At 50.7% G+C, this 12,219-nt stretch overlaps 1 protein-coding gene across 1 annotated transcript in view; it reads left to right on the top strand.

Moving 5' to 3' along the window:
* ANO2 (anoctamin 2) overlaps positions 1 to 12,219 on the top strand; it is a 340,778-nt gene that overhangs the window by 274,361 nt on the left and 54,198 nt on the right. Inside the window, exon 16 of the mRNA XM_072766166.1 lies at positions 377 to 572. Within this exon, the coding sequence (XP_072622267.1) occupies positions 377 to 572 (196 nt within the window). The remainder of the gene's footprint in view (positions 1 to 376; positions 573 to 12,219) is intronic.

The raw sequence follows: 12,219 nt of genomic DNA on the forward strand, positions 1-12,219 counted from the left end.
TGGTACCTTCTCTGGTATTAATCACTGTGGTTTAATTAGAGTTCAGCTTACCTCCACAGTCGATTGGATGTCCCCTAGTGAAAGAAACCACGTTGCATGTGCTGCACACACCTTCTCTGGTGTTTGCATTCTTGGGGTTTTGTGTGTGTTGTTGACCATTTGGTATCTGGTAAAAATGGAAGGTGCTCTCTCATGGACAGCACCCCTGTCCTCAGAATTTGCACATGAGTCCAGAGGGTGTGCAGCCCCCTGTTACCCACGAGTGGGCTCCAGGTTCATAGAGTTCCTGACGTAGCAAATAGCACAGTTGGCTGAGCCAGTAGTAGTTGCTCAGCACTTGCCTGCTGAGCTCTGACACTCCCTGTCTCCCAAACAGATCGCCCTGACGTTCTCCATTGTCTTTGGGGTCATTGTGTACCGCATCACGACTGCAGCAGCTCTGTCTCTCAACAAGACCACACGCCCCAATGTCCGGGTGACAGTGACAGCAACAGCGGTCATCATCAACCTCGTGGTCATCCTCATCCTGGATGAGATCTATGGTGCCGTGGCCACATGGCTCACCAAAATCGGTACTGTGTCACAAAATCCCATGTTTCCCCAAGGCCCCCTGAACGCAGTCAGCTCAAAGCACACAGGGGTCTTAGTGGTGGTGACTGAAAAAAGGAATAGGGACCAAATGCTTTGCATGAGACATTTTAACCAGAGAAATGAGGAAGTACAGTGTTTCTGTACTTGCAGGGCCTGCCAGGGGCCTTCCCTCAGGCAAAGATCCTCCCTAGGACATTCTCTATTAGTTGTCTTCCAGCCCAACCAAGTTGAGTGCCTCACCGTCCCCTAAGCATCATACACAGGGTCTCTTCTTTTTAGCCTAATCTAAAGACGAGACAGGTTCAACACTTCTGGTTACAAGTCACCAAGTTTTAGATCTCCGCACTTTCCCAGGAGTGTTTACAGAGTCAAGAAAGCTCTTGATACTTGAGCCCTGGAGGGTCTTATCTATCCCCATCTTGCCGAGGCCCCAGAAAATCCATACATTCCCCACACACTGAGCAGACTTCAAAGAGGCATCTCAGACTTCCCAAGCTTCAAGCCAGTGAGAAAAATGTGGTGGCCTCAGTATTCAGACGTGTCATTTGAGCCGCAACCTGCTGTTGCCTAAGCGCCACTTTTTTGGCATTTGTGCTTGATGGGGGGAGGGCTGAGAGCTGAGACCCTTTCCTCATGGTACTTACCCTGGGTGGCCTGCGTGCATGCACCTCTCTTCATGGTTGAATCTGAGGACCTGTCCGCTGCTCACTGGCCTCAGGAAAGTTGAATTAATGATATGATACTTTGAAGTCACTGACCAGTGAGAAGCAAGACACTTGATAGGATAGGTCTTCAAGAGAACCTTCCCTAGAGGATCAGAAAATTCCAGAAAGGTCTCACTAATTTTGATTAAAGGGATTCTTTCAGTGCCTTTCTCTAGCCCAGGCTCTACACACAGTGGATGTTGACTTTTGGTTTCTATGTGGATGTAGGCAGGGTACCTTCTAGAGTGGAGGCATGTGCACGTTCATCAAAGTGATCTGTGTTCCTTTATAAATTTCTTGAGGAGAGTCAGCAGAGGATGTTGCTTCGGTGTGTCTAGTGGCATGTAGGACTCTATGGAAGCACTTAGGGGGAGCATCCAACACTCCTGAGGGCCCAGGGGAGGCCTCTGAGACAAGGGCATCAAGTTGCTTTGCCCACAGATAAGTGGTATTAGGATAGGCAGGAGGACAAGAGTTCCTAGCAGAGGAATGAGAATGAGAGGTACACACTGAAGAGAGAGATCAGATCCCTTGGGGTTAAGAAAGGCCCACGGAGGCGTGCATGTGGCTGGGCTTATACACTTCTTTGAAGTCTGGGTAGAATTTTGGTGCCAAGCGAGGAGCAGAGGGCTCCGCCTGCAAAAGAAGGAAAACATAGAGCATGTCCAGGGTGTGAGAGGAGCCCAGCGTGGCAGTTCCTATTGGATTGCCGAGGGCACAGCAGACAGGGGGATCTGGGCCCAGAGCATTGACTGAGACCTGATCTTTCAGTGGAAAACCTTGAATGCCAGGCCGAGAGCTCTGCTTCTTTTCACAGGCAAGGAGAAAGCGTTTGCCAGAGTTCAAGGGCCACGCAATAAAAAGTACCCATCTTTCTGGCCTGATCACTGAACTAGCTGAGAAGGAAGGCAAAGGCAAAGGTTTCACTTTTAAGGTTAAAAAGAAGGCTACATGGGAGGAAGCAACTTAGCAGAGAGCCAGAGAGGTTTCCTAATACCAGATTACAGACAGACTTTCCTCCCAGTGGCCCAGAGGCAGAGGACAGGGAAGCCTGGCAAGTCTCAGGACATGGTGGGGAGGGAGGCCCAGAAGAACACCTGCTTCTTGCAGGCCCTTGGCTCCTGAGAGGAAGTGCAGAGGAAGTGGGTAGATAGTGAATGCCAGTGTCACCTTCTAGACAGACCAATGAAATAAGTTTCTGTACCCTGAGAGGGGAAAGGAGTGAGTTCGAGGAGATTAGGCAGGGCATTACTACTAAGCGCACTCCCTCCACATCGGGGAGACATCAGAAGCGGAGAGAAGCATTCCCCATCCCCCTCAAGGGCTCTGACCTCACACCACTGGTGATTTTTTTGAAGAGGGCAACACGAATGGAGCTATATGCTTGTAAAACTACCCTGGCAGGAACCTAGGATGCCACAGAGAAGAGAGAGGCAGGGAGGCCTACTATAAAGGAGATTATTGAGTGTGTTTGGCAGGAAGGAGGGAAGAGAGGAGCAGGAAGCCAGCAGTGGTGCAGAAATATCTCCCTGTTGCCATCTGCATTACTCTATCTCACTTGTCTTCCACAACTCTGGAGAGCAGGAGGGCTAGAATTCTAGCTAGAGTGTGGCCCAAGATCAAAACCTCATTAACAAGTATTTAGTGAGCACCTCCCATTACCAGGCTGGGCAGATTCTCTTTGCATCAGGCCAGAAAACACCATCCACACTGTGAAGCTATGTCCAGTGTTTCTAATAGCACCCCTTCCCTCACCCAGGAATTTGGTGCTCCTTCTGGCTGTGAAACCAGGGGCCGGTGAGGACATCTGTGCCCTGGAAAGGAGATGAAATTCTAGTAACTACAATTTGTTGTTTCTGATAGTGATCTTCCTAAAGCGACTTTAAACTTAAAAGAATTCCATTATCCCATTTCATTCTCACAAAAACTGTACGGTCGGCAAGGGAAGTGTCATCTCCTCATTTTACTGAAGTTCACACTCAGAGTCTCCCTCTGAAATGCAGATACCTTCTGTGAGATGCTGATGCGAGTTTCTTACTGATGGGACTGAAATGGTGTATTAGGGCCCCGTGCAGGAACCTGTCTGGGCCTTGTCGGTGCTGCCCTTGTCTGCCTGCAACCGGGTGCTCCCAGAAGGCTCAGAGAGGTGTTTTTGTATAGCGGAAGAGCCACTGAATTAGGGAGCCCAATGGAAGGAAACTTTGAGGTCTAGACCTGGCTCCTTCTCCCTCCCATCCCCAGATGTGTGGCATTGGGCAAAACAGGGAGCTTTTCTGGAACGAATTTTATGGATCCTTCCTTCATCATTTCCTCCCTCCTGTCCACGATCATCACCTCTGTGAGGGCTGTCATCACAGCCTAAGGACTGTGGACCTCTGGCTTGGAAATCCCACCCAGTCATTCTTTCTCAGACTTTCTCCCTGGGCTGGCGGAAGGGAGCACCACTCCCATCAGCCCCCACAGAAAGTTTTCTTTTTGGTCTCAGATCAAATATAAACTAAGATTTGAGGCTCTTGGCCACCTTCTTCCCAGTATCCTCCTCCGCCCTAGGTGACCCACATGACATCACCCTGTATGTTCCCACCTCTGTGCTGTTGTTTAGGCTGCTGTAAGTGCTCTCACGGCCCTCAGCGACCCTCCTTTTAAGGGACTTCTAGAGGCCTGCCTCCCCCATCCTTTTCTGGACACTCAACCAACTTCTGAACTCCTCGGACACAGATCATGCTTTCACTTGTTCATTGCTCAGATGTGGCGTGCCTGCTGGGTGCCAGGCACGATTCTGGGAATATAGTTGGAAACAATGAAGACATGGCCCCTACTCTCACTATGTTTACGCTGTAATACTGGAAAGATCAACAGTGAGTGGGAATATTTATGAAGGGTGAGAAAGCAAAAACAGTCACGTGACTGTGGTTTGGGGTTGTGCACTCTGGTCAAGTGGTGGGGAAAGGCCTGTCGAGGTGGTACCATGGTGGCTGAGACCAGAGCGACAGGAAGGCCCTGGAACACGGAGACCTGGAGGGAGGGCTCTAGGAAGAGGCAGTAGCAGAGGCAGAGGGGAGGGTGCAGAACAGCAGAGGGGACACCGCAGCACAGACTGGTGGCCTGTAAAGCAGCAGGTACGAGGACACTTGGGGTGTATTGTCTGCTCCACTCACTGGAGTTCATCACGTACTGTCTTCTCTCATTGCTGGACTTGTGTGTGTGTGTTTACTGGTCTTGGAATAGATGAGGCTCTGCCAGGGTAAAAAATTAACCTTAAAATCTCTGGTGCATAGTGCAAAGTCATTTATCTCTTCTCACTCATGCTCCACATCCAGTGTGTCAGGGTGGGGGGCTCGGCTCACACAGCCGCTCTAGGGCGCAGATGGATGGAGGCCACACGGCCACATCAGCTGTGAGCCACACAGGTCTGGGGGCACCGTCCCTCACTTCCGCTCACAGCATGCTGGCTGGAAGCAGCCTAATTGAGAAGAGGCCGGAAAATGTGTAGAAGTGCATGGACATTCCATGAGCGGGAAAGGTCCCTGCTGCTTGCTCCAGCCAGGCCGTAGCGCCTTGGAGGGGCTTCTGGAGGACAGCTGCTCGGTCTTCCCTTTCTCTTCCTCCCCCATGTGGTGCCTGCCTCACAGTAGACCTTAGCACAAGTTTCTGAATGCAGTTATTGGTTAAATGCATCTCTGTCTTCTTTCGTGCATTCAAAAAGGCTTTTTTCCCCCCAAGGATAGCCCTTAGGCTGGGCATCCGGCAAGCCACAGCAGAAGCTACAGTGGACAGTTACACGTTCTTTATCTCCTACTTACTAAAGGACCCAAGGAGATTTTGAGATGAGAAAGGTGAATGTAAAGTTGTTGTGATGGGACAGTGACTTGACAGACACAACGGAGGGATTGAAAGGTTGGAAGCGCCCTTCACGGCTGCGTGCACGCTTGCTCACTAATGGCAGTGGCCGTGTACCACGGGGTGCCCAGCACACCTGCCGGCCAAGGGGTGGCTTGCAGACTCCAGGCCTTCATGGGGACATAGAGCTGTGAAGAATGCCACCTAATGGAGTGAGGATTCTACCAGAATTGGGGGCTTCCTTTACCATTCTCACGCTGGCTTTAAGACCCGTCTGGCTTCGTGCCTCAGATCTCCTGATTGATGAGGAGGCTGTGACCACTGCCTTGCTCACCAGGTGCAAACAGCTGGTGTAAACAACCCCAACAAGTTCCCAACTGTTTCCTGCAAGGCTGGGTGGTGAAGACCGATTCCTTGGGAGCATCCTCCAACAGACCCAGACATCAGGCCGATCTGAGGGCCGTTCTTGCCACAAATATTTGTGACAAGAAACAGAATTTGTTAGAAGTTGGCTCTGCAGTGGTAAATAAAGGGGGTAATTGTCTTCCTGGCTACCAGATAACAATGATCACAGGCTTGGGTGCAAGACACACCGTGATCTGGAGCGCAGAGACAGGGACTGAGCTAAACCCTGCAGTGGTGGTATGGGGTCACTAGGGAAAAGTGAATGAAGCGTGGGGCCTTGACAGCCAAGGCCCTCTATATAAGTTGTGCAGCCCAGTCCAGCAGCATCAGGGCTAGTTTGTGAGAATCCCAGTGAATGGGGGGAGGCAGGGACAGGAGGGGCCCCAGTGATCTATCTGTTCATTCTTGAAGGAGTTTTAGGTCGTGGTCATAGGAAAGGGTCTGGTTCCTGGGATGGGAAACAAGCAAGAGCTGGGAAGGACATCAGGACCTCAGATTCCCAGGCAAATCAGACAGGGCTCAGATGTCCTGGGAGGCTAGGTACAGGGCAAGGTGACAAGAGTCACCAAGTAGACGAGCTCAAGGTATGCTTTGCCCTAGTCTGTTCATCTGCTATCACAGAATACCTCAGGGTGGGTATAGATGGCAGAAATGTGTTTCTCTTCCTCTGGAGGCTAAAAGTCTGAGATCAAGACACCAACAGGGTTGAGGAAGGGTCCTCTCCCAGTTCACAGACATCTGTATGTGTCCTCACATGGCAGAGAGACTAGGGGCCTTTCTGGAGCCTCGTTTACAAGGGCACTCCTGTCACTCATGATGGTTCCACTCTCATGGCCTGAGCCTTTCCCAAAGGCCCCACCTTCTAATACCATAACCTTGGGGATTAGGTTTCCAATGTATGAATTTTAGGGGGACACACACTCGCATAGCAAAGCAGCTTCCTCCTTTGGACACAGGGATATACCATGCCTTTGAGGCAGCAAGCTTCTGAGCCCACACAGAGGGAGCAGGATTCTAGTGCTCCTGACAACTGTAGGTTCTTATCCTGACCCATGTAGACATGGGTTGGGCTTGGCCTGGAAGGGAAGCCTGTCCACACTCCAGTTGTAAGGAAATCTAGCTGGAAACAGAGTGGGGAGGCAGCGCTCACAGGAGGTTTCTAGACTGAGTAACCAAGACGCCATCAGCAGCTTGTTTCTATCATTCTTTATCTCTAGCTCTGCTGCCATGCCTCCTCTTCCTCTTCCAAGACCATGTGCACAGTGCTGGTAGTGTGTGGAGCTGTGCAGTTGATTTTTCACTCTCTGGCAGGCCTCTGCGAGTTACAGGGTTGAGCTTCTTGCAGGTACTCAAAGGATGGTGACTGTGTCAAGTCAGAGTCTCCAATTCTCTTGAACATGGCTTTGTTTGTGAGCTGTTTAAATGTAGCCAATGTCTTGCAGTTTTGCTGCCCCGGGGGCTGCTGAAGTGCAGCCAGGTTTTAATGGAGTACGCATCATGTACTGGGCACTGGTGGGCACTATACATAGATCATGCCACAGACTTTTCACTGTAGTGCCAGGAAATTGTTCATTGCTTTCATATTACTTCTGGGAAGCCTGAGAAGTTTAGGAACTTGACACGTGAGCCCATGGTTGTGGGGTATGTGTGTACACATGTGTGCATGCACACACCAAACACTGCTCTAAGCACTTTCTATTTATCAGTATATTTAATCCTCAGAAAGCCCCCAAGGGCATCAGGAGTCTTTTTTTTTTTTTTAAGGATTTTATTGGTTTATTCATGAAAGACACACAGAGAGAAGCAGAGACACAGGCAGAGGGAGAAGCAGGCTCCCTGCTTCTGTCCCTGCGGACAGCCCAAGGTGGGGTTCAATCCCAGGACCCCAGGATCACGACCTGAGCCAAAGGCAGATGCTCAACCACTGAGCCACCCAGGTGCCCAGGTGTTGGGAGTCTTAACATGACCATTTTAGAGTCAGAAGACTGAGCCACAGAGAGATGAATAACAACCCCGAGTTCATGGGGCTGGTAGGGGATGAGTGAGACCTCACTGCTGAGACCGTGATGCTCTGCTGTCTGGTAATATGTAGCTGTTCTTGTCCTCAGGAGATTTTAGAGGTGTTTGCGAAAGCAGAAGAAAACACTACCCATGGCTCAGAAGGTTTAAAGGGCAATGCCCCAATCCATATGAATGACAGGTGGTAGGGGTCTCAGGAGGGGCAGGGAACCTCAGAGCAAACTCTGCACGCATGAGAACACCTGCTGCTTAGGTTCACAGACTCTGGGGTCCCACATGCTTCATTAAATTAAAAACAATTTTTTTTTCCGAAGAATTGAAGTGCCTCAGTCTAAAATGTTGTATCCAGTTCTAAGCCATCCCCAAGGAAAGCCAATCTATTACTACTAAGGAGAAAAGAGAGGGAAGGAAAAAAAGGAGAGGAAGCTCAGTACCAAATGCTACTAGGACATCAAAAAAATATTTAAAGAAAGTTTTGGACATACACAGATGGATCTAATTTTCCATCAAATGTGGACAACGTGTGTTTTCAGAGTCAGGGGGACATGCTGGCTTTGTTGGCTCTGAGTACTGAGACAAGGAAGGGGACTCGGCTTCACTGCAGCCTAAGCCTGCCCAGGAGTGTAATTTCACAGCAGGTTCTCATGTAGACACGTGTGGATGCATGTAGATGCATGTGGACACATGTAGATGTGTGTGGACCAGGACCTGTGCTTTCTCAGGGCTGGAGGGTGGGGGGCAGAGGTGCGGAGACCCTAGTGCTGGTCATTTGAAAACCAGCCTGAGAGTCAGGTCTACCCGGATTGCATTCACACTCTTGCATTCACACCCCCCCCCCCACCCCTGCCTGACTCTCTGGGTGGCCTCCAGCAACTGGGGAGGCAGCACCTCCCGCCTGCCCATCTGTGAGGCCAGGGGAAGGGTGTGGCACGGGGGGGAACCTGCCATTGTCTGTGGGCCCCCTCTGTGCTGTGGGCATGAAGTCTTGTAAACGTTGTCTGGGAGGGACAGGGACCACAGGAGGCTGCTGCTAATAATAAAAAAGACCTGATCATGGTTAAAGCCCCAGTTCAGGGAGCAATTCTTTCCAGTTAGAGGAAACTATTATTAGAAACATGCTACTTATAATAGTTTAATACAGCTGGCAAGAATTCCTTCCCAAACTTGAGCCATAACTATGAACACGACTCTTTTATGTTTCCGGTTAATCAGGGGAGCACTCCTCTCTCCTGTTAGCAGAAGTCCAGTCTATTCCTCTCCTTTGTTTGAGTTTTCTAAGAACCCCGGCTCAAGACTTGAAGCATGAGGAGAGCAAGGAGTATGCTGGGCACTCTCCATTTGCCATGTTTTCTCTCCAGACCCCTTCGCCACCAGGTCCTGTGCCCCAAAGCCCCTGCAGGTGGCATCACAGGGGCTCCCCAGCTCTGACCTCCAGTTGGGTTCTGCCGATAGGAAGCCGTGGAAGAGCCGGAGGAAACTTAGCAGGCCAGAGAGGGAATTGGGGCTGGTTCTTCCCTGCTTCTCCCTCATCTTTGGCAGAACCGCATCCTTTCCTGAGCACAGCTCCTACAGAGGAGTCCTCCCTCGCAGTCGTCCTTGGGCTCCCGTGACTCCCTTTCTTCTTCTCACCCCTTCGCCGCTCTAAGTAGTACCTTGTTACACTGCCCTCCTTGGAGGTGAATTCTGTGTCCTGCTGGGGTCTTGACTAATAGAGGGGGTCCGGCGAGAATCCATGTTTGAACCGGAAAGTACCTGCAGTACATCTGGCCTTCCCTGCTCCTGGCTCTCATTGCTACACACCATTGCTGTTCGATGCCAGCCCTGTTCCCTCTGATGGAAGAGGCTGGGCCATTACTGAGAGGGTCCCTCTGCACTGCAGGTCCCCGGTGGGCCATTGTTCTTCAGGGAGGATAGTCCTCCTGTCCAGAGCAAGCTCAGCTGAAGGGCTGCAGCTGGCAGGGTCTCCTGCTTTCAGGGATTCGTATGCCACTCCACCCCATCTCCAGGATGCCGTCCACCCCACGGACCCAGAACCAAGGACTCCTTTCTCCTCCTGGAAATCTACCCGAGGAGCATACAGCTATCTCCTTAAACTTGAAAAGCGCAGTAGATCTTTATTTCCCTCAGTCTATACACGAAATGTTTAAGGATGGTTCCCTCTGAGGAGTCAGGACAGCAAGGCTTGGAAAAGTAAATCATTTGTCCGGGGACAGTGTGGGACCAAAACGTCCTTCTAGTCCAAGATCTTCCTCTCTGCTTCTGGTACAGCCCTGTGACTTGTGTCACAGAACACAGAAGACCAGAAGCTGGAAGCACTTGGGTTATCACTCGGTGTACCTGCCACCTGCGGCCATGGCTTGCTCAAGGCTCCGGTTCCTCGAAGCTGGAAGCTGGCCGGGTATACCAGCCAGCTGGATGCTTTCCAGCCAGTGCAGTGCTCCTCCCCACCAGGGGCATGGCCCAGGAAGCACAAAAGCACAGAGGTCCAAGGACTCTGTGCATCCAACATTGAGCTCTTAAGTTTTCCTCCATACCCGTTACTTCTCACCCATTTGTTTTCCCCTCTCAGGAGGTGGAACCACCACCCACTCAAATGCTCCTACTAAAACCCAATTGTCACCCTGGACCTCTCTCTCTGTGTCCCCTTTTCCCCCCACATCTTGATTCCAGTCTGTGAAGTATGGCCTCTTTCACCTTCATCCATACCCCAGATCTGACCACTGTTCACAAGTTCCCATCCTAACATTGGTCATCTCTTGCCTGGACCACTGTACACTTCTCATTTGTCTCTCTGCTTCTGTGACTGTCCCTGCCACTCCACACACACACACACACACACACACACACACACACACACACAGAGCTTGTTTTCTGTGATCCTTTTAAAATTTAATCTCACTCTATCCCTTCCTTGTGCAAAACGTCAAGGCAACTTCCCATTGTGCTTCCTGTGAGATCTGAGATCCTTCTCGTTGACCCACCCCTGCCTTCCCCTCCAGCTCTATTGCCTACATAAATGGTTTCTCCTTGCTCAGAATGCTTCAGACCCTTGGGTCTTTCCATTCCTTCTATACCTATAGCTCTTGCCCCTGGCTCCTCCCGGGACCCGCAGGAGCTCCACAGCATCCCTGGGGCCTCAGCAGAGAGGACAGCTTCCCAGAGGCCTCTCTTGACCACTCCGACTAAAGCAGTCTTCTCCCTGCCTTTTGTCCTCATGGCTCTCCAGAGTTGTACATTTGTCTATGCCCCTCTTCTGACTGTAAGCTCCACATGGCAGGGAGTATATTGGTTCAGCCACTGCTGTATTCTCAGTGCCTGATGCCTGGCACATAGTAGCCACTTGAGAAATATTTGTGAAACAAAAAAAAAAGAAGAGAAAGATAAAACATTCCCTCTGAGCTATCTTCTGTGGGAAGACGTGAGATGAGCTAAGGTGGTATGGGTCTCTTCCTTCACTGGGTTTGGTTTCCAGACCAGGGTGTTTGCAAGATGCCCCACTGTGGTTACAAACCGGGCACACCTACCTATTCTCCTATCATTGCCAAGGAGAGACAGTCCTCATAGGGCAATTTTAACAATCAAATGGGGAATCCACGTTCTAGTACCCGTATAGTACCTGGTACATAGTGGGCACCAGGCTTAGGGTACTCCTGATTGGCCCATAATGGGACCAGTCAATGTCTCCTCTCTCTCTCTCCCCCCCCTTCTCAAGTGCTCCCTTCCTACTTAGTCTCCTTCTTTCTTACAATGAGGTGCCCTGGGGTGCTGTCACCTTGGGGGTTAGGCTGCTAGACAGCATGGTAGGTCTCCCAGCCCTTCATCTAGGAGCCAGAATCATCTTCCTGACTCTAAGGGAGGGATCCCTTGCACTAAAGACACTCTCTAGGGCTACAGGAGTATCTCAGGAGCACCCATCCTTAATCTCCAGTTCTGGAGTTCTCTGCTCCCTTAGGCAATGCACTGGCTGCTTAATTACCCAGCTGGCTGGCTTTTCCTATGGTGATTCCCTCCTAATGGCACAAACAAGGCAACAACATCACAAAGAAGGCCAAGACACACCTGCCCCCCCCCCCCCCCCCCACACACACACGGAGGGAAGGCCAGATGGTAGGGCTGTCAGAAAACATTGCTGTTTGCAAAGGCTTGATCTGCCCTGGGGGAGAGGCAGGGAGAGCTGGCGCCTTTGCCTTCTGACTCAGCCACAGAGGTTCAGGCCCTCCTTCCTTCGCCCAGAGCAGTGCCAGGGCTGCTACTACTTGACATACACACTTGGACATCCCTTCATGCCTTTTTGTTGCCATGGCCCTAGCTGTGCTGGCTGGCTTGTTGGGGGCTCCGGCTACACTGAGCTGCTTCTCAACAATTCAGCGGCATCCTCTTGCTGGCCATACTGTTTCTATATGATTAGGATGGAGCTCTGGGGACTTTGAATTCTGAGCGGCCCCCTAGGACTAACTTGGGCTTTCATACTAATTATTTTCCAAGGCAGTTTACAGCTGGGTCATTTGTAGTCATATTTTTTCATGACATGATGCTCCAGAGGTTTAACAGTTAAGAGAAAATGAGGCGGGTAAAGGCTCTGCATGGATATTCTTTTTTTTAAAAAATAAATTAATTTTTATTGGTGTTCAATTTACCAACATACAGAAAAACACCCAGT

Source organism: Vulpes vulpes, chromosome 8 (genome assembly GCF_048418805.1).
Source record: "Vulpes vulpes isolate BD-2025 chromosome 8, VulVul3, whole genome shotgun sequence".
NCBI lineage: Eukaryota > Metazoa > Chordata > Mammalia > Carnivora > Canidae > Vulpes > Vulpes vulpes.